The following is a 23,353-nucleotide window of genomic DNA, read 5'->3' as shown; positions in this document are numbered from 1 at the left end:
TGTTTTATAGAAGAGGACAGGTTGATTTAATCGATTTCCAATCAAAGTAAGATGAAAACTATATTTTCGTTATGGTGTACCAAGATCACCTAGTTTTATTACTAGAGCTCTTACGTCAAAAAGTGCTTCAAAGGTGGCTTCTAATTTAATTTACGTTTTCACAATATTTGGTGTGCCACATAAACAGCAAAGTGACAAAGGTCTTGAATTTACAGCTAAGGTTATATATAAATTAATGTTAATGTGGCCAGAACTAGTTATTGTTCACGGGAAGCCAATACATCTCCAATCACAGGGTAGTATTGAGTGGTCAAACAGAAATATTCATGACATGCTTACTGCATGGTTGAGAATCAAAGACTTAACAATGGTCAATTGGAATCAAATTCATTCATATATAAAAGAATTCTGCTCTACACAAAGGTTTTGGCCGATCACCAGGTAGCAATGCTCGAAAAAATTAAAAATGTGAAATAGTCTGTGCCATAGCCCCGCACCAATTTGTAACAAATAAATTTCAATACAATTTTCTATCAATATAAAAACAAGGAGATGTAGTACGATTGCCAATTAGACAACTATCCAACAAGTTTACATATATTTTAAGAGGTTTATTCAAAGCGGTTTAACATCAATATCTAATTATGATTTTATTTCATGTAAATGACATTCAAAGTTCTTATTATTTTATTACGTACAAAATGTATTTTAACTTTGAATAAATTTCCTTTTAGTTTCTCTCATTTTCATTTTAGGCATTAACATTAATGCCTGGACATTATTTTCAGGATTTAAGTTTAAATCCTAGGATTTAAGAGTAATGCCTAACATTATTTAGGCAATAGACTTACTGCCTAGGTGGAAGCTTATTGCCTAGGATTTTAGCTTAATGCCTAATTTCACTTATTGCCGCTAACATATATATTAATCTAGCATAATTTGCAGAAATTTACGAATAAGATTTCTTTGACGTTCTTTCATGTGTCTGTTTACTTCAAAGTATGATTCAAATTCGTTTTTGAAAATATTGTATATGTTGGCAGATTTTGTTTTTTGTTCTGAAGTGTAGAATGATTTGTAGATTGAGAAACCTATCAAAGTTATGAAAAGATTTATCAAGCATCTTGATAATGTCAGTTTCAGAGAATTGTTTGTTTGAAGCAAAGTGATTTTTTACAAAGTAGTATTTATCCCTCCCTAAGACAAGATACGTGTATCTACGTTGGCCTTTCTATTTTAATGAAACAAAACAGAACTAATTCTTTCAATTTGTCTTTTAGTTTGGAATGGGGAATACTTGTTTAAAGTGTAGAAAAATCAAATGTTTTAATACTATTGCAAGATGAAAGAGTCTTAGATTGTATGTACATTAAAGATCTTTGGATTTTTTTAGTATCCACATCTGATTCACGCCACCTCTAGAATAGGTAGTTTCACAATAACTTTGAAGCCCGGCTTTGATTGCTGATAAAATTAATGTTAATAATTTAGAAAGAGGTTTCGTGGAGCACTTGGAAGACCCAGCAATATACCGTTGTATGTAAGGACACTTATGTAGTTTAGGTATCAATACAGTGACGGAAGATCCAGTTCTTCATCTTTGGTTGAAATTCCAAAGGAACATAGAACAGACCTATGATTATCCAGGATTTCCTCTTTAGTAAGTGTCGTGGGGTATATATTGAGTTTCCAACTGAATTGTCAATACCTAATTAATTTATCAAGCAGTTTATGTAATGTGATTTACACACAAAAACGATGTTGTTAGGGGCTTTATCTGCGGGGACAACAACCCTCGGAGTCAAAATGTCCATCAACAGAGACATCGACCCATTGGTTGTAAAAGAGAGGCGAAAGATACCAGAGGGACATTCAAACTCATAAGTCGAAAATAAACTGACAACGCCAGGGCTAAAAAAGAAAAAGACCAACAGACAAACAATAGTACACAAAACACAACATTGAAAACTAAGACTGAACAACACGAACCCTACCATAAACTGGGGGTGATCTCAGTTGATCCGGAATGGTAAGCAGATCCTGCTCCGCATGTGGCAGCCGTCGTGTTGCTCATGTTAGAACAAACCAGATATAGTTTAATTCGGGAGATCACATTCGGGAAACAGGGACGGGATTGTAGATTACGACATGAGGAACACATCCGCTATCATCTTTGAAACGGATATTCCATAACGGTCAACAAACTCGTCATGGCGTCCCTAAAACTTACGAAGGGATGATTTCAACTTGTTTATAGTACGTTAAACCATCTGGATTTTTTTTGTCAAGGTTCGGATAGAAACAGCATTTTTATCCATTCTCCTTTAACTTTCAATGTTCTCGTATTAAAGATCGATTGTATTTAAATCAGTAAGTATTTTACTCTATGTGCATTTGTTCTTTTCTTAATTATTATTTTTCCTTCTTATATTTTAATTTTACTTTTACCTTCTTCATTATCAATTATTTCCTTTTTTTCTATATTATTTGTGTCATCAAGTTCTGAACTGCTATATAAAAAAAACACTTTTTTCTTATAACAAGTATTACTAGTATTTGTAGAAAATAAAAGGATATGGAGTAAATGTACATGGGACAAAATCGCACACAATATATAGAAAACAAAGAAAATTATCAATGAACAGGGCTTTTATTCGCAGTTGACATTACTGTTCTTGCTTAGTTTAGTTTGCGATAAGTTCGGGCTTTATTGTTATCGAAGTTTAGTATGTGACAAGTCCCAGTTGGAAACTATTATTCCTAGAGTTTATTTGGCGAAAAGTTCCGTTTGGGAGCTACTTTTCTTGAATTAATTTTGCAGCAAATCCCATTTGGGTTTTAATATATTAAGTTTATTTTGTGACAAGTCCCGTTTGGGTATTATTATTATTGTTTGTGTTTATTTTGCGACAACTCCCGTTTGGGCATAACATATAAGATTTTGTTTAGCGACAAGTCCTGGTTGGGCATAATCAACATTGGAGTTTGGTGATACATTATATAGAGATAAGCCCGTTTGGGCCCTCTTGTGCACAGTGAAAGTTAAAAAATATCAGATTTAAGAAAAATACTCTTTATAAATAGTTCCAAATGAAGATGCACAATATACACAAATTATCGCTATCACAGTTTCTTAAACACAGCGTACTATTCAGTTAGGTGGGAACACGATCTCAATTTATATAACAGTATATTAAATGACAAATTACTAGACATGGTAGTAGAAGGTGGCATGCGATTGTTATATAAGCCGTGTGAAAAGGAAAGAACCCATTACTCCTACGATTTTGAAGAGTATCCTTGCCAAATTCGGCAAAAACGACAATTTACCAGGGTTGAGAATCTGTTCTATGATGCTGTTATGTATTTCCTGGATTTTAAGTTACGATGAGTTGGAACACATCTGTTCTTCTGATTTAACATTCAACGATTCTCATCTACAAATTAACATTCAAAAAAGTAAGACGGATAGAAATCGACAGGGTGATATTATTTAATTTCTAGAACGGACACAGATCTTTGTCCAGTTTCTATGCTACAGAATTATTTCGCGCTGCAAGTTTGCCCTTTGAAAGCGCCGAATACATCTTTAGAGCTTTGTCGTATTTCAAGTCTATTAATAAGCACAAACTAGCCTGCAAGAAAAGGTTTTTATCTTACACTTGAGCTAGGGAAATTATTTTAGATGCACTTTCTGACATAGGTTTAGATAGAACTCTGTTTGGCCTACATAGTTTAAGGAGCGGGGGCGCTACAGCAGCTTCTAGTAATTCTTACCCGAAGAGGCTTTTGAAAGCTCACGGTAGATGGAAGACAGACAAGGCTTAAGATGGTTACATTAAAGAAAATATAGACAATAGACTTAAAATTTCTCAAAATTTGGGATTATAGTTTTGTGATTAGAAGATCCTACCTTCCTTTGTTTTTGTCAAAACTAATCAGTGCAATTTCTCATCCCACATTGCTTTTTGTTTTATTTACGCATCATTAAGACAATCTTTATGAGCGTGTGAGCATAGCAAAGTAGAACATAAAATTATTTTTTCTTAATTTGGCGTATAAGTATTTGCATACGCTTAGAGTAATACGGTTTCCTTACATATATATCTTTCGATTTTGCGCCTTTCTCTCGCCGAGAAAAATTCACTGATCAGATCGACACGTATATTTTGATTTCATGATATGTTATTCAATAGAATTATTTCTTTTCTGATTGAACATTTTTGTATTTGTAGATTTATTACCATCTATTCGGAGCTTTGGAGACAATGATTTACTGAATTTTCATGATTTATCATTAAACTAATCAGTGCAATTTCTCATTTCACATTGCTTTTTGTTTTATTTACGCATTATTAAGACAATCTTTATGTTTGTGCGAGCATAGGGAAGTAGAACATAACATACCTTCTCCTTTCTCGTCAATAAATAATAATCTAACCGTATAATCAGGTAGCCAATGTCACTATAAAGTTTACAATTTCGTTAAACAAGACGAATAAATTAAATTTGGTGATGAGTGTATTTGAACAAAATTTCAAGAACACCTGAATTGTCTACTGAGGACTGTAATTTACTTTTATATTCACGACGAAGAAAATACATAATGTTAGATTTTGAATCGATGATTATTTTTGGTTAGAGAATCAGCGTCATTTTAAACTGTTACATTCCATTCTAAGATACTAATAGATATGCATTAAATAAGATGTGGGGTATCGGTAAATTAGACAGCAAAACAACAACACAAATAATGAGAAGACATCTGTGATGTCAAATTAGGTAAATGTGAAAAATAAAACCTCTTGTCAACTACAGTCAATTTGACAAAAAATAAAAAGACGTCGGAAGTCACAAAGAGTATCACAACATTCCGTAAGATAAATATGAATTCCAACGATTCCAACTTCAATGTTCGTATAACCTAGTATGTTAATTGCATGTATCCTATCAAACACGAATGAAGTCGAAACAGAGACGTAAGTGTGAAGGTCATGTGGTACGATTATTCGAATAGTTCACAAAGTTCTTTTTTCTCAAAGCACTTTTAGGATGTGTCCTATTCATTTTACGTGTTCTGAGTTGAACTGTCAATGAACTGCAACTTTTTAGATTGGTAATGGAACTTTAATTAATAATTTCCAATGTATATACGTGTTCCTTATGTTGTAGGTCAGCATTCAAGAAGAAATAGAACCAATCAATGCACAGATGGAATCAGATTTACAAGAAGCGAGACAGAACATTAGACAATTACAATGTTTCAACGATAGGCTTCAGCGCGAAAGAGAGGCGCTGAATTTAAGGATTAGAGAACAAGCCAATAGTTTAAAACTTATGCACAGAAAGGATGAAATTTACGCAGAAAAATGTAAAGAACTAAATCAAACAAAGAAAGAGCTGAAACGAATCGAAGAAAGAATAGCAACGATTGATAGTAGGGATTTAGTCAGAGAAAATACACTACTACAGGAAGATATTGCGGCATCAAAAGCACAAGTACAAAGCCTTGAAGAAAAAACTGATGTTATGCGTATACAGAGTATTCGAATGGAACAAAAGGTGGACGGCCTTAACAACAAAGTTGATACACTAATCAATCTAGTGTCTGGACAAGCAATTATACCGTCAGGAACTTCATATGCTCCAATAACGCTTGAGTCTGAACTAACACTTGTAGGTTCAGAAACATCATCTACACCTGTTCCAATTATGCTAGAGTCTGAACCAACACTTGTAATGTCAGAAAGATCATCTAGATATGTGCCAAGACCGGGTATATCAGCAGCACAGGTTGTAAAATTACCACCTATAAAGAGAAGTACATAACAAGCATTTTATAGAATTGTTGAATAAATTCCATTCCTTTAAAATCTAGATGAACCTACTTTGAAGAACAAACTCTTAAAAAATCTCATTAAAGATTAAAATGTATCTAATGGTATTGTATTGTATTCATATTATAGATAAAGTTTGTCACAATTTTTTGTGTCAGGTATTTTATCATATTTTTAGAATGAGACGGCAGATAAATTTTGGTAAAAACACAAATCAAACTGAAACTTAAAAACATGCAAGATACTTTCTTACTGGTCTTGTAAATACAAACCGGGTTAACTATTCGATCCATTAAATTAACCTTATATAAAAGGTTACCAATTTAACGCTTGAGTTAGATATTTGATTATTATTTTAATAATTCAAAATCAACTAATAGTAAATAGTATTCCAGTACACGTATGAAGATTCACGGTCCTGCAATCTTTCGGTACTAGTATTTTTATATTGCGAATCAGATGTGTATTGATTGATATTTTAGTCTTAGACACGTGATGTTTTGTACGTTGTCAATTGAACTAGCTTTCGGTATCTTCAAGTACTCTCAGATCTATATTTTGAGTCTTTATTGTTTGTGTCAGTCGTTTTTAGTTTATGTGCTTTTTATCGCACTGATGAGTAACGCCCTTTTCAACTGATTGTTATAGATTTGTCTTATGTTGTGTTGTTACACTCCTTTCCTGATTAGGAAGAGGGTTGGGCGCCCGCAAATATGTTTAACCATGCCACATTCTGTATATGCCTGTCCCAAGTCCGAAACCTGTAATTCAGTGGTTGTCATTTGTTGCTGTTTATCATACTTAGTAATAGTATTTGTTTTTCGTTTTACTGTCTAATACATAGATCAGACCGTTAGTTTTCTTGTTTGGATTGGTATTCCGGGGCCTATATAGCTTGCTATGCAGTAGATGTTTTGTTTAGTATTGAATGCCGTACGGTAACCTATAATAACTTTTGCGCAAATTGGTCTCTATTGGAGAGTTGTGGCATTTGTAATTATGCTGTATCTTATTTTTTTTTATCATGTGTACCTATTATTAGAAAATATAACTTTATCAATTTGACGAAACAGAGACGCTTTATTGGATTTATATTTATTAGATCGCTCGAACAAAACATAGAAAGTCAGGGATTTATACACGTTTGAATGAGCCATATTGTCAAACGGAACCTTCAAGAATCGCAAAATACACCCGAGTTCGTATTGACTGTAAATCGATGCAAAAATACGAAGAATACGTCGACTTCTCAATAAATACACCATGATTTGTGTACACAGCTACTTTTGCATAGGTACTATTTCTGTACCAAAAATCTATAGTACTGGAAATCTACTTTTAATATTTAGTACAATTTTGTTACTTAAAAATTATTGTAATATTTAGGTACCTGTATTTTACAGTACTTGATATGTACTTGAAATTTAAGTACTACAAAATTTTGGTTACACCGTTACATTTTCAGCATTTTGAAAGTTTGTCTATTTCAAATCTCTTAAAGTTATGATTTTCAAACATGGAATATTGTTGTCACTGTTGGTATTACTTCTGTACCAAAAATTTCAAGTACAAATCAAGTACTATAAAATACAGGTACCTAAATATTACAAGAATTTTAAAGTAAAGAAATAGTACTTAATATTAAAAGTAAATTTCCAGTAGTATAGATTTTTGGTACAGAAATAGTACCTATGCAAAAGTAGCAGTGTATATACACCATGCCCGCTGATCATAATGTTGTTTACACATTTGACTGCGTAATTTGGTATCCAAAGGTCTGAAACACCGTGATTCATTGTATTAGAATCACAGCTTTTAAATTCTAGCAGATTGTCGATAATTATGTACGACAATATCAAAATGCGAACGATTTTGTGTCTGAATGGGTTACAGCTATGATACGTTGCCACAAAATTAGTTTTATGCAATCAATTGGTATTTAAAGAGAAATCTGGTTGAATTTTTGATATTTTTATGATGAAGCTTGTATGCGCTGAAATAATTACGGGCCTCATCGTGGATTGCGAAAGATTGCATCGCAGATGACCATAGATAAGTTCACGTTGACTTTGTTGTAGCTACAATCCCATCTTTGTTTTTCGTATATAGCTATCACCAATTATAACAAATTTGTATGTTAACTGTCACCAATCCTCTATATGAGCTACACACCATGAGCAATCAGTGGAATACAGGTGTCAGACCACCAATTCACCCACTCCAATTTAGAACGTATGTAAAAGTAACCCTTCCCTGACATAAAATAGTGCTTTTGATGTCATTGTTTACTTAAACTAACCAATACATTTTGCAGAAATGAAACTTTTGTTGAAAGAGAAATATATGTAGACCATTTTGGACCAAAATTTACTTGTCCATGAAATTGAGGATTAATGCGCTCCATAGAATACTTATTTTAGATTTCCAGAAAACCAGGGGTTTTAGCAGTACTTGTCTTCCGAACGTTATTTAAAAATTATTTCGCTACACGACTTTGATTATTGGTTGAAAATTGGCATGTAGAAAGGTGATTCATTTACATTTCAGGATATACTATGAAGTTGACCTTAAGGTAAACGATTTAGAAAGCTGTGAAAATTGAAAATTGCAAGTTTGGTTGAATATATAGGTATTTTGAATAAGTGGTCTGACACCTAGAAACTACTTGTCATGACAGGATAGGAAACCTTCGTCACATGCAGCTTTTCGTGTACACAAAACTTTGTTTGTTTCTTACAAATAATATTATTAACCACATTCACAATTAACATATAATAATTGTTGCTCACACATTCAGCTTAGAAGGTTGCTGCTTATAAGGAAGCTAATAAACAAAAGGCACCTAGTGGTTAAGGTTGAAGTAATCATTTAAAAAATTTGAATGGCCGGCATCACGATTTGCTTGACCGTTAATGAATATCTGTTTTTAGAGAAGACGACCAATATGTTCCATTTGTCGTTACTACAATCCCGTCCTTTTTTCCTCAAATGTAACATAACCGAATTTGTACGTACATGGATCAACACGACGGGGAGCACAGATTGAGCAACATTTGCTTAACCTTCCAGAGTACCGGAGATCACTCCCGTTTTTTGTGAGATTCGTGTTGCTCAGCCTTAAGTTTTCTGAGTTGCGTTTAGTGGAATGTTGCGTGTCTTTTCACCGTTTTATTGTCATGGTGTTGTCAGATTGTCTTCGACTTCTGAGTTTGAATATGCCTTTGGTTTCTTCCGCCAGTCGTTTTCGCTGATCGCAATAAAGAACTACAGAAGGTTTTGTCGTGCTGCAGATATGGTTGACATTAGTAATATTCTCAGGCGTGAATATGTATCTCTTTTATTTGTATAATTGAATATTGATGTTAAACTTAATTGAAATCGTAATTGCAGTATAATCTGTACACTGAAGTCGATCCTTACTTCATCTATTATATACTGAAAATCAAGCACAAAGACAAATATGGAAATTGAAAAAAAGCTTGTAATATATCTAAGACAGTCTTATTTTGTCGAAATTGTCTTATGTCTTCCTTATTAGTAACCCTGCAAATGGAAAACTAGACGCAACACGTAAACATAGAACATGAAAAAATGAAGCATAATATATATATCTGAATTTCCTAGCTACTTTTGGCCCGCACCTGTTTTACTTACCCAAATAAATTCACCCTATATAGTTTGGCTCAAGCTTTGTTGTCCACCAAAACATCGCAATTTTTTTTATTTGTGCAAGTATTTGTTCGAAACAACAAATTTCACCAAGAAAATTCAAACCTATGATTGCGTTGGACAAAACCCGCAATTTTTATACGTGTGCATGCAAAACAAATGTTTTGGTAGAGGGGTCTAAATACAGCACAAATAACATTTTCCAAAAGACCAAAAAAGTGAAAAAGTATATTTTAACAAAACGCATTTGACTAGCAGGTCGAACAACGGATGTTCTTAAACCCTGCGGACTGTCATTGGCGATTGCCAAATAAACGGATCACCAGATGTAACAAAATGGATCTTAACTATTAGTTTAATACCAAACAGAAAACAATAAACTTGCGGAAAAGATGGTATACCGCAAACATAATGTGCACGAATTAGTACACCATATCCGGATTTCGACTATTAATCTCTCTTCAGTGATGATAGGAATCGAAACGGTATTTGGAAGGTCATATAATTTACCTCAATTTAGGATAGATTCTTGAATTTTGAAGAGTCGAAATAGGATGAACGGATCATGTAAACCCGAAGTCAAATATAAAACAAGCCCAAACGAAAAATATAAACACATCTAAATTGAAAACAACGTTCAAACCTAGTATGATTGCGTTGGATAAAAACCGCAATTTCTATACGTGTGCATGCAAAACAAATTTCTTGGTAGAAGCATCTAAATACATCACAAACAACATTTTCCAAAAGACCAAAAAAGTGAAAAAGTATATTTTAACAAAATGCATTTGACTAGCAGGTCGAACAACGGATGTTCTTAAACCCTGCTGTCTGCAATTGGCGATTGCCAAATAAACGGATCATCAGATGTAACAAAATGAATCTTAACTATTAATTTAATACCAAACAGAAAACAATAAACTTGCGGAAAAGATGGTATACCGCAAACAAAAGTTGAAAAAATTAGTACACCATATCCGGATTTCGACAATTAATCTCTCTTCAGTGATGTTAGGAATCGAAACGGTATTTGGAAGGCCATATACAATTTAGGATAGACTCTTGAATTCTGAAGAGTGGATATAGGATGAACGGATCATATAAACCCGAAGGCAAATATAATACAAGCCCAAACGAAAAAATATAAACAAGTCTAAATTGAAAACAACGTTCAAACCTATGATTGCTTTGGATAAAAACCACAATTTTCATACGTGTGCATTCAAAACAAATTTCTTGGTAGAGGGGTCTAATTACAGCACAAACAACATATTGATTGTTGCATAAAAAAAAATCTAGAAAAAAAAACAAAGTCTGGTAATAACAGATACATAGGTCTCACTTGACTTAAAAGACTTATTCAAGGGATATCAGGTCCTCTGTTGCCTCTCTTATTCCTAGTAACCTTGCACAGTACATTTAAAGGAGCAATTGGTTTCCGTTCATTGTGTTCAGAATAAATATTCTGGATCGTCGTCTTCTTTACATTTAAAGACTGTACGGTGACCAGTAATCTTCTCATGTTGATCCTTTAGTCATTGGCAATTTATATTTTCTTTATCATTGAATGATAACACCTAAACCGGGTTGTGCTTGGTACATCCTGAGATTATTATAATACAAATAATACACGTGTTTTAAAGAGGTTGATCAGTGCATTATTGAAAAACAACCTACAAACCCCCTTCCCCACCTAACCCCCTTTAAAATTGAAAACCTGCATAAAATTTTAGCAAGTGGCATTTCAATCCCCTTTCTATCCTCTTTTTTCAAATCTAATTCAACACCAGAAAAACTCTGGTGACATGGGATGGAACTTTTTTCTCTTGTGCAAATTGTGAAACTTCCTCTTCCTGGAATTTTCCATGGAGAGAGTTTATATTCAACAATATTTCAAGCCGATATTTGTCATCGCAATATGCGAGTTCGTTGGCTTATATTCATGCAAGATGTGCCAATCAATGGATTAACACAAACAACAAGTGTGACAAGCTGTGAATAATAGTGAATGTACATAACTGATTTACACTATAATCAGAGACATATAATCATTGCAGGTTGCAACAAAAGCGGACATGCTGAAATGAAACGATTGAATATATGTAGTCTTTCAAATAAAAGTTCTACTACAAACATCACATAAACTGGACATTATCAATGATATTGTGCTGTTAAATAACTGTCCCGAGTAAGGGGAGGATTGGACACAAGCCAAAATGTTTAACCGAACCACATTCTGTGTGTGATTGACCCAAGTTGGTTGTTTGAAGCTATATTCACATTTATTTTTCCTTTCTTTTGTTCATTATTTAGGCCGTTAGTTTACTCGTTAGAATTTTTAACATTTTTCATATAAGGGTAATTTTATAGCTGGTTATCCGGTATAATTTTTGCTCATTGTTGAAGGTCGTATGGTGACCTATAGTTAATAACTACTACGTCATCATTGGCATTCGTACGACATCTTCTTATTTTCATATTGACAGACCAAAACACCATCAATCATTATATAAACCAAATTTTGTTAATCTGAAAAAAAGACTAAACCAAGAACACTTATGATTGACCAAAAAACATGAAAATGTGGTAAAGATTAGGTGAACCTGCAAAGGCAGACACGTTGCAAGTCTAATTTGTTGACCTTTTTTGACTCCAGTATCTCAGAAAATGACCAAACCATGAAAACTTAACATTGACTAATGAAACATGAAAATGAGGTAGAGATCCAGAGAAACATGGAAAAGCAGACACGTGTACATATAACAATCATTCCAGACCAAAATTTGTTTGCCTTAATTGACTCGAGTATTTGGGACCAAACAATAATAATAACTCAACATTGACCAATGAAGCATGAAAATATGAATACCCCTACGTGGACGAGATTCGCTTGTTGTCGAGTATCGAGTTGCGAGTTACGAGGGTCGAGTTGCGAGTTACGAAAGTCGAGTTAGTTGCGAGTTACGAGGGTCGAGTTGCGAGTTACGAAGGTCGAGTTGCGAGTTATGAGGGTCGAGTTGCGAGTTACGAAGGCCGAGTTGCGAGTTACGAAGGTCGAGTTGCGAGTTACAAAAATATCATGTTCATCTAATTTCTTATGAAATATATACACATATGAACGGACTAGACTCAAGCTGGCAGCCACTTTGAGCAGCCAATCAAGATAGCAGCCACTTTTTTCCAGCAGCCAATTTTGATGATATGTCTAAAAACCAAAAAACTGTATAAGACTCAAACGTTCCAAATATCTCAAAATCTTAGTTAAATGTAATTCAACAGCGGAATTTGACAATTTCACGGCTTGTAGTCATTCTCAAAGGATTTCAGTCCGTTCTAAATACCAATAATAATAGCAGTCACTTTTTTGTTGGCAGTTGTAAGGAATCGTATTATATATATAATTCAAACCAATTTGGAATGAATAAACAAGATGCAATGCACGATAGAAAAGTTACATACATGCTTTCCATAAACTCGGCATCCTCAAATATCAAGTATTTTCGCTGAAATCATTTTTAATATTTTTTTTTGTACATATGAAATGAAAACATTTTGATATACTTGTAATGGTTATCTATATTTTAATGTGAACAAGTATTTTCACAAAACTCCTGCGTGGACTATTTTGCACGGCATGCATCATTACCAACTCATTGAATTAAAACTGAAACTTTCCTTGTCAAATGTGCCAGTACAAATAATTGACATATAACTAAAACTGTGGTTAAACGGGCCCGGATCCCAGACAAATATTTAAGCGGGGAATAACCTAGGTCAACACCTTTAAAATGAGCTAGGTCTGGTTCGGAACTTTGCCGTAGGGAGTTGCCGAGGAGTACCGAAAGCATGTGTAGTTAATACGAAAAGTACGTATAGGGACAACTTTGAACCCCTGTGGTGGCCAGACGTATTTTTTTCTATAACAACAACTTTGAAAATCTACAAATACCAAATGGGCCTAACTCCCAAAAAAACCTTCCAGTGGGCCCTTTCCTAAGTTATTACCTTTCATTTGAGCCATGTCCTGTAGCGAACTTTACCGTACGAAGCTGGCGAGGCTTACCGAAAGAGTGTAAGGTGGAGACGTATTTTTTTCTATAACAACAAATTTGAAAATCTACAAATACCGAATGGGCCTAACTCCCAAAAAAACCTTCCAGTGGGCCCTTTCCTAAGTTATTACCTTTCATTTGAGCCATGTCCTGTAGCGAACTTTACCGTACGAAGCTGGCGAGGCTTACCGAAAGAGTGTAAGGTGGAGACGTATTTTTTTCTATAAGAACAACTTTGAAAATCAACAAATACCGAATGGGCCTAGCTCCCAAAAAACCTTCCAGTGGGCCCTTTCCTAAGTTATTACCTTTCATTTGAGCCATGTCCTGTAGCGAACTTTGCCGTACGAAGCTGGCGAGGCTTACCGAAAGAGTGTAAGGTGGAGACGTATTTTTTTCTATAACAACAATTTTGAAAATCTACAAGTACCGAATGGGCCTAACTCCCAAAAAAACCTTCTAGTGGGGCCTTCCCTAAGTTATTACCTTTCATTTGAGCCATGTCCGGTAGCGAACTTTGCCGTACGAAGCTGGTGAGGCTTACCGAAAGAGTGTAAGGTGGAGACGTATTTTTTTCTATAACAACAAATTTGAAAATCTACAAATACCGAATGGGCCTAACTCCCATAAACCTTCCAGTGGGGCCTTTCCTAAGTTATTACCTTTTATTTGAGCCATGTCCGGTAGCGAACTTTGCCGTACGAAGCTGGCAAGGCTTACCGAAAGAGTGTAAGGTGGAGACGTATTTTTTTCTATAACAACAACTTTGAAAATCTACAAATATCGAATGGGCCTAACTCCCAAAAAAACCTTCCAGTGGGCCCTTTCCCAAGTTATTACCTTTCATTTGAGCCATGTCCTGTAGCGAACTTTGCCGTACGAAGCTGGCGAGGCTTACCGAAAGAGTGTAAGGTGGAGACGTATTTTTTTCTATAACAACAACTTTGAAAATCTACAAATACCGAATGGGCCTAACTCCCAAAAAAACCTTCCAGTGGGGCCTTTCCTAAGTTATTACCTTTCATTTGAGCCATGTCCTGTAGCGAACTTTGCCGTACGAAGCTGGCGAGGCTTACCGAAAGAGTGTAAGGTGGAGACGTATTTTTTTCTATAAGAACAACTTTGAAAATCAACAAATACCGAATGGGCCTAACTCCCAAAAAAACCTTCCAGTGGAGCCTTCCCTAAGTTATTACCTTTCATTTGAGCCATGTCCGGTAGCGAACTTTGCCGTACGAAGCTGGCGAGGCCTACCGAAAGAGTGTAAGGTGGAGACGTATTTTTTTCTATAACAACAACTTTGAAAATCTACAAATACCGAATGGGCCTAACTCCCAAAAAAACCTTCCAGTGGGCCCTTTTCTAAGTTATTACCTTTCATTTGAGCCATGTCCTGTAGCGAACTTTACCGTACGAAGCTGGCGAGGCTTACCGAAAGAGTGTTTGGTGGAGACGTATTTTTTTCTATAACAACAAATTTGAAAATCTACAAATATCGAATGGGCCTAACTCCCAAAAAAACCTTCCAGTGGGCCCTTTCCTAAGTTATTACCTTTCATTTGAGCCATGTCCTGTAGCGAACTTTACCGTACGAAGCTGGCGAGGCTTACCGAAAGAGTGTAAGGTAGAGACGTATTTTTTTCTATAACAACAACTTTGAAAATCTACAAATACCGAATGGGCCTAACTCCCAAAAAAAAAAACTTCCAGTGGGCCCTTTCCTAAGTTATTACCTTTCATTTGAGCTATGTCCTGTAGCGAACTTTGCTGTACGAAGCTGGCGAGGCTTACCGAAAGAGTGTAAGGTGGAGACGTATTTTTTTCTATAACAACAACTTTGAAAATCTACAAATACCGAATTGGCCTAACTCCCAAAAAAACCTTCCAGTGGGGCCTTTCCTAAGTTATTACCTTTCATTTGAGCCATGTCCGGTAGCGAACTTTGCCGTACGAAGCTGGCGAGGCTTACCGAAAGAGTGTAAGGTGGAGACGTATTTTTTTCTATAACAACAAATTTGAAAATCTACAAATACCGAATGGGCCTAACTCCCAAAAAAAACCTTCCAGTGGGCCCTTTCCCAAGTTATTACCTTTCATTTGAGCCATGTTCTGTAGCGAACTTTACCGTACGAAGCTGGCGAGGCTTACCAAAAGAGTGTAAGGTGGAGACGTATTTTTTTCTATAACAACAAATTTGAAAATCTACAAATACCGAATGGGCCTAACTCCCAAAAAAACCTTCCAGTGGGCCCTTTCCTAAGTTATTACCTTTCATTTGAGCCATGTCCTGTAGCGAACTTTACCGTACGAAGCTGGCGAGGCTTACTGAAAGAGTGTAAGGTGGAGACGTATTTTTTTCTATAACAACAACTTTGAAAATCTACAAATACCGAATGGGCCTAACTCCCAAAAAAACCGTCCAGTGGGCCCTTTCCTAAGTTATTACCTTTCATTTGAGCTATGTCCTGTAGCGAACTTTGCCGTACGAAGCTGGCGAGGCTTACCGAAAGAGTGTAAGGTGGAGACGTATTTTTTTCTATAACAACAAATTTGAAAATCTACAAATACCGAATGGGCCTAACTCCCAAAAAAACCTTCCAGTGGGGCCTTTCCTAAGTTATTACCTTTCATTTGAGCCATGTTCTGTAGCGAACTTTGCCGTACGAAGCTGGCGAGGCTTACCGAAAGAGTGTAAGGTGGAGACGTATTTTTTTCTATAACAACAACTTTGAAAATCTACAAATACCGAATGGGCCTAACTCCCAAAAAAAACCTTCCAGTGGGGCCTTCCCTAAGTTATTACCTTTCATTTTAGCCATGTCCGGTAGCGATCTTTGCCGTACGAGTCTGGCGAGGCTTACCGAAAGAGTGTAAGGTGGAGACGTATTTTTTTTCTATAACAACAACTTAATACCGAATGGGCCTAACTCCTAAAAAAACCTTCCAGTGGGCCCTTTCCTAAGTTATAACCTTTCATTTGAGCCATGTCCTGTAGCGAACTTTGCCGTACGAAGCTGGCGAGGCTTACCGAAAGAGTGTAAGGTGGAGACGTATTTTTTTCTATAACAACAACTTTGAAAATCTACAAATACCGAATGGGCCTAACTCCCAAAAAAAACTTCCAGTGGGGCCTTCCCTAAGTTATTACCTTTCATTTGAGCCATGTCCGGTAGCAAACTTTGCCGTACTAAGCTGGCAAGGCTTACCGAAAGAATGAAGGGTGGGCACGTTCTTTTTTTTTTCTTAACAGCAACTTTGAACCCTAACAATTCCTGAATGGGTTTAACTCCCCAAGAACATGTCAGTGGAGCTTTTTCCAAGTTATTACCTTTCATTTGAGGCATGTCCGGTGGTATGCTGTCTTTTACTCGATCATTTGGTAGCGATGGAGGTTCAGGTCTGTTATATGGTTAACCAATGATTTTTGGCATTGTACACATTTACGTAAGACACTGTTCACACATTGTCGAATTGCTGGTATCCAGTATGATTGTCTGTCCGACTCCTGCATGTAGATTTCTTAGAGGTGCATCCCTCATAACAAAATCTGTAAGTTTGTAGTTCTTGGGTATTAAATAGGAAACTTAGCGTTTTCTTAAAGAGATGAATTTTGTATTCTGCTTTTAAATCGTATGATTCCACTTTCATCCAGATATAAACGTTATTGTTGCACAAGCGGTAGTGATTTAATTTTCGGAATCAATGAAATATGTTCTAGCTCTTTCACGAACCTGCCTTGTTGTGTATCTTTGATCCATAAGTTCATAGCTAATGAAATTTCCTATTTTGTTAAAATTCTTTTGAGCTTCCTGTCACCTTGTGAACTTCTATGTCGATCTGGTCGTTTTTTTGACAATTATTTACGTATTTCAAGACGTATCCAGTCACAGTTATAATTTTATGTAGATTATAATACCTTGACATATCTATGATCTGTGAAATTCGCTGCGTACAGTATTATCGTCAATTTTGTGTCTCTCTTTTCCTGTTAGATTGGATATATTAGTGCTTATCTCCATATGTCCTGTCCACGTTGGCCATTTACGCTCGTCCGTTATCCACTGGTGTCCATAAATCCATAATGTCGAATCTTCAAATTGCGATGCAGTTATTTTACGTGTTTGAAGGTCAGCTGGGTTCATTTCTGTGGGTTCATATTTACATTCGTGAGTTTCAGTTATATCTTTAATTTCACTTACACAATCGGTACGAGTAGTCCTAACGAATCACAAATAGCGGAAGACTGTCGCAAAAGTACACGTTTTGTCAATTGTGTGTCCTTGTTTAATTGTTTAACGGTTTTTATGAGGTAAGCCAATGTAGAATTTTTTGACTATCGCTCCAAAATACTGCTTTTTAATTCCTAAGTTTTCGATTACATCTTATGAGAGTCGTGTTCCGATCACTGCAGCCATTAATTCTAATTCGGTAACGTTATCAATATCAAAGGCGCAACACGGTTTTATGCGATAGCAAGTGTCGACACTGTCCCTTTACTCAAGTAAACAGAAGCTCCATATGCTTTTTGATTTTCAAAAAAAATGTGTAGACTAGATTCGCTAGTTTCCTCGTCATGGTTTGCAAAATAGTATCTCTGTAATTTAGGTTTCGAAGTTATGTATAAGCTGTCATTCTCTACATCGTCCATGGGTTTTCAATTTCTTTCGGTAGTGTCTCGTCCCATGCATATCCTTTTCCCCAAATTTCTTGAATAAGTATTTTTATTCTAATAGTGATCGGTACGAGTAGTCCTAACGAATCACAAATAGCGGAAGACTGTCGCAAAAGTACATTTTTTGTCAATTGTGTGTCCTTGTTTAATTGTTTCGTTTCGGCAATACTGAGTGTATCTGATACTGTATTCCAGTGCATACTTAATATTTTCGTCTCCTTGTCTGTGTCTAGTACTTTTCAGATGGGGCAAAATCTCTGAGTTTGTCGCTGTTTGACATCCATGACTGTAAGTTAAAGCCTCCCTTTTTATGTAATTTTCTCGATTCATTGAAGTAGAATCATTTTCATAACAGCGTGGACAATTGCAATACTTATGTTGGTAATGCAACTGAATCATTTTCTTTAAACTGGTTTGTCATCGGCTATCGATAACAGTGATTTTACCCTCACTCAGTCTGTCAGAGGCCTTCAAGTGGGGATATAAATGGAATAAAAGAGTAAAATACAAACAGGTGCACGAGAGGGAAAAAAGTTTAAGTATTCCACATTTAAATCAGCACACAAGATTTAGTCCTCTAGTTATTTGTATAATATGATTTAGGCGTTTACAACCTTTAGCGACCTACAGTTTAAATGTGTATAACACGTACGATATGACAACTGGGCGTTACAGTCGAACGTTCAACTAATCAGATCCAGTCAATTGATAACCCTGAGCGCGCCAAGAAATAGTCATGTCCACGCTGTTATGAAAATGATTCTATTTAACTGCTGCTTATTCGGAGTACATGCTGGTAAGTTCATTATCAACATATAAGTCTTCTTGTAGAGTTGTGTAGTGACAATAAGAGATATATATAAATACAGCCATTCTAGTCAACAATTAAATAACATATAGTTTCGACTTCCGCCCATGCCGACGTCATTGACGTTCCGACGTAGACAAACAAAAGTACATTAACATATGAACGTAATCCACGACATTCTCCGGGCGCGCAAAAGAAAATAAACACAATTTATAAAAAAATCAATTTTCCTGTTACCAATTAATTGCTTTTAGAAATGAAATAGTTCTCAACATTGTCCATGTGTAGTTGCGGTTGAAAATGAAATTAACTTTAAACTGTCAATATTAGATTTCACTAAAATTTAATTGTAACTTTCACAAAATACAAACTGGTGAATACTTTCATTCGCTCGCACTGATGCTTCTCTTTTTGATAAAGTACGACATGTGTTTTCGTGAGATTTAACGTGATCGTTAGAATCGTTTGTTCGTACAAAGTCAGTTTTTAGATTCACTTCAATTGGATAGAGTTAAACAATGGGTCGCGTTGTGTGTCCTGTGCTAGTTCTCACTGCGGCAGATCTGACGTGCTAGTTTCATTTTGCTTCTTGGTAACATGTCTTCATGAATATGCACGACATCACCAGTGTTGATTGCTCTTTCGTTGTTTCCTGTAGTCCGATGGAATTCTCGTATGACGTGAGATATTCCCTTTTCCAATGGTTCCAAAAAATTGTCCAGTATGTTACTCTGTAGTTTTGCACGTTTCAAGATATCCGATTTTCCACTGCAAATATTTGCTAGATCTTGATTGTCTGTTTGTGGATACGGGGTTGCAGTTATTTTCCTCCCATATAGCAGGTGTGATGGTGTCAAAGGCTCTTCGTCTGCGATGTTTGGAGAAACATATGTCAGGGGTCGGTCATTGATAATCGCTTCAATTTCTGTGATGATAGTTTGAATTGTCTCCAAAGTGACGTATAACCTACCAAGTGTCCTTCTCAAACACGTTTTTGTCAAACCAATAAGACGCTCCCAAAAGCCTCCATTCGAAGGTGCGCGTCGTGGTATGAACTTCCATGTAGTTCCATTTTTTGCAAGCCGCTTGTCCTTCAAAGTTGATGAATTTGTGAATTTCTCTATTGTGTTTGCTGCTGCTAGGTATGTAGACGCATTATCCAGATCATTGTACGAGGAAGAGATTTACGGCTAGTCAATCTTCTAAATGACTGTATAAATGATTCTTCTGTTAGGTTAGGTACTACTTCAAGATGACTGTTACGTGTTGCAGCACTCGTAAACAGGCAGATAAATACTGTCCTCTCATTTCAATGTCTGTCATTAACGTACAGGGGTCCTGCAAAGTCCACTCCAGTGTCTGTGAAAGGCGGAGCTTCTGTCAATCTGATATTCGGCAATGGCCGCGGATAAGTTACTATGTATGGTTTTCCACTGACTTTTAGGCAAGTTATGCATTTGTGTAGAACCTTCTTCACGTACTGGCGAATGCATGGAATCCAGTATGTTTTTTCACATCTGAGTTACTGTAGCTAATACTCCAGAATGCTTCAATCTTTCATGTACACCCAGAACAACCAATCGAGTAAGTGGGTGGTCTCTAATTAATAAATAAGGGAATCTAGCAGTCTCTGTCAATGGTGCGTTGTGAATCCTTCCCCCGCAACGAATAGTTCCAGTTGTATCAAGAAATAGTCTTAACTGTTTCACGATCGACAATCTTTTGCTGTACTATGACTTAAAGTTTTCAATTTCCTCCAAGTATTGTCTCTGCTGACAGTTCATTATTCATAGTTCCATGGCATGTTGTACATGTTTGTAATTCACTAGTTGTAAGCTGGTTGGGTTTTCTCTATGATTTTGGAATTTGGATAGTTTTGAATAAAGTGCTGTACCAAGTACTGTCAATAATAATGTCAATTCCAGCTTCATTTCGACTGTTACTTTCTTCTTTTGTTGTTGGTTCGTCGTTGTTTTCGTGTTCTTCGAAGGATGATTATACGGTACTATCTGTGAGTGTTGACATCCATTCTTCCTCATCGGTTAGCAATTCATGTCCGTTAAACCAGAGTGCGTTCTGTAAAAAACTGTTCTGCAGTCAATCCTCGAGTCTCTTTAGTTGGACAATATCTCCATTCATCCTGTGCAGTCAAATTTCTGATCCCATCAATTCTGTTTTGAACAAATCGTTTTAACTGTCTTGACGTATTCAACCAGTGTAGAACAATTTGACTGTCTGACCAAAATACCACTTTGTTGATAGGTAGAGTAATTCTGATGTGGCTAGCGAGGCGAGCGCCAATAAATGCGGCCATGAGTTCTAATTGTGGAAGAGTCACCTTCTTTAGTGGTGCTACACGATTCTTCGCCATTACTACTGCTGAATGTCTTCCATTACAAATATATGATAATTCTCAATATGCGTCCATACTTGCATTGACGAAAATATGTAATTCATTGTGGTCCATAATAACTAACCAGCTTGTGAAATAGTGCCTTTCAATTTCTGCAGTTGTTGTTATCTTTAAATCTTTGACAAGTTTTATACATAGATGTTGTAGTTCTGCCGAGTGTATAGGTTTGTCCCAGTCTATTTTCTGTCTCCATAAATCTTGCATTAATGTTTTAGCACTCACAGTTATGGGGCTTAAAAGTACTAACGGATCGTAAATCCTTGATGACTAGCCTCAAATCTCCCGATTTGTGATATTCCCGATTTCCTAGTTCAATTTTACTTCCGGAAAAGAAAGTTTGTCTGTAATTGTATCCCAACGTAGTCCAAGTATTTTCGTTTTGGTGTCTTTGTCAAGTACATTTTCAGATTGTGCAAGTTCTCGTAGATGGCTACTATTTGATGTCCAAGATGTATCAACATACAAATCATTCTTCATAGTGGATGCAGTTTCCGTTTTGTATTTATCTAAGTGTTTCAGTAATGCTGCATTTAAGATAAATGGAGAAATGTGGCGCCAAATAATACAGATTCAAACCTGTAAGTAGTCAGCTTGCTTGTTTGATCGTTCGGATCGCTCAACCATAGGAAGCGTGTTACATCTCTGTCACTGTTGTCTAGGCCAACATGTAGAAAGGCTTTCTCAATATCTGTGCTTACTCCAATTTTGTCGGAATCTCATCAGAATTTTGTTAGATCATTAAGTACTGGTGGTATTGGCATTAAACAGTCGTTTAAGCTGGCATGGTATGGCGATTGTCTGCAGCTCCAATCGAATACTATTCTAATGGGTGTGGTAGCTGAGTCTTTTTTAACAGCATGGTGAGGAACGTAATGAGTTTTGACTGGATTTGTATCTTCATTTACCTTTTCTATGAATCCTCTTTTCTCTTGCTCTTGAATAACATCCCCATATCTATGTAGTATCTATGGTTCTCAAAAAAAGTCTTCTGGTTGTGCTCTCTGTTCTCGTTTTAGCGATATAAAAATTTGATTGCAAGTCATGGTGGTCCTGTTCCATGGCAATTTGGCGTGGTACTGTCCATTTTCAAATCTCAGTAAAGTCTGCTGATATGTATGTAGGTACTTTAAATCTTCATATGTTTCACCTGGATTTATCCCAAGTGGTTCTAGCTTCCAGAAGTTTTCAAAACTTTTCTCCTCCATATGATGACTTGAAATAATATTCAAAAGGACGGGAGAAATTGATGAAGTCCTGTTATCCTTAACTGGTCCTGACAATGAATTACCAATTTTCGAGCCTACTGCTGTAGGTCCATCATCTCGTATCACCTTATCCTCCACTATCTTCCGTCACAAAATACGTAAGTATGTGTCCCTTTTGTCTGTTTATGGTCATAATGAGGTTGTTCTCTCGACTTTGCTCTGGCGAAAAAGGTAGCGGTCATGTGATTTTTTCCGTAATCTGTAGTCTGGCCTACTTCTAGTATTTCGATTTCTTTTACAATCGATTTGCATAATTCAATCAAAGAAATGTTGTCGCTGTCATGTTCTCGTGCGATATTTTTGCCAATTTCAGCTGGGAGTTTTCCAAGTACTACCGGAATTAACAGGGCTCCGTACATCTCTTGCGTCAGACCTAATAATTGTAGTTCCCGGACATATGCTTCAAGTTCTTAAACTGTTACTTGGCTCTGCATTTCCATTAACGCTTTCATGTAGGAATAAATTATCTTGTTGGGCGATCCAAAACGCTCTTTGAGCAAATTTACGGCTGTGGTGTAATTGGCATTTGTAAAGTGCAAAACCTTTAATAATTTAAGAGTGGTGACCATGGAGTTGGGCCTTCAAGTAACTAAATTTCTGTATCTCTGTCAAATTACTGTTAAAATGAATATTTGAT

The 23,353-nt window shown here is 36.1% G+C and overlaps 1 protein-coding gene across 1 annotated transcript in view; it reads left to right on the top strand.

Moving 5' to 3' along the window:
• The window catches only part of LOC127704228 (uncharacterized), a 51,284-nt gene extending 45,300 nt beyond the window's left edge, over positions 1-5,984 (top strand). Inside the window, exon 4 of the mRNA XM_052208182.1 lies at positions 5,173-5,984. Within this exon, the coding sequence (XP_052064142.1) occupies positions 5,173-5,829 (657 nt within the window). The 3' untranslated portion in view covers positions 5,830-5,984. The remainder of the gene's footprint in view (positions 1-5,172) is intronic.
• Positions 5,985-23,353: the final 17,369 nt, after the last annotated feature.

Source organism: Mytilus californianus, unplaced genomic scaffold (assembly GCF_021869535.1).
Source record: "Mytilus californianus isolate M0D057914Y unplaced genomic scaffold, xbMytCali1.0.p SCAF_6, whole genome shotgun sequence".
Classification (NCBI taxonomy): domain Eukaryota; kingdom Metazoa; phylum Mollusca; class Bivalvia; order Mytilida; family Mytilidae; genus Mytilus; species Mytilus californianus.
Note: the sequence above shows the minus strand (reverse complement) of the source record. Positions and strands in the feature narration are given on the sequence as shown.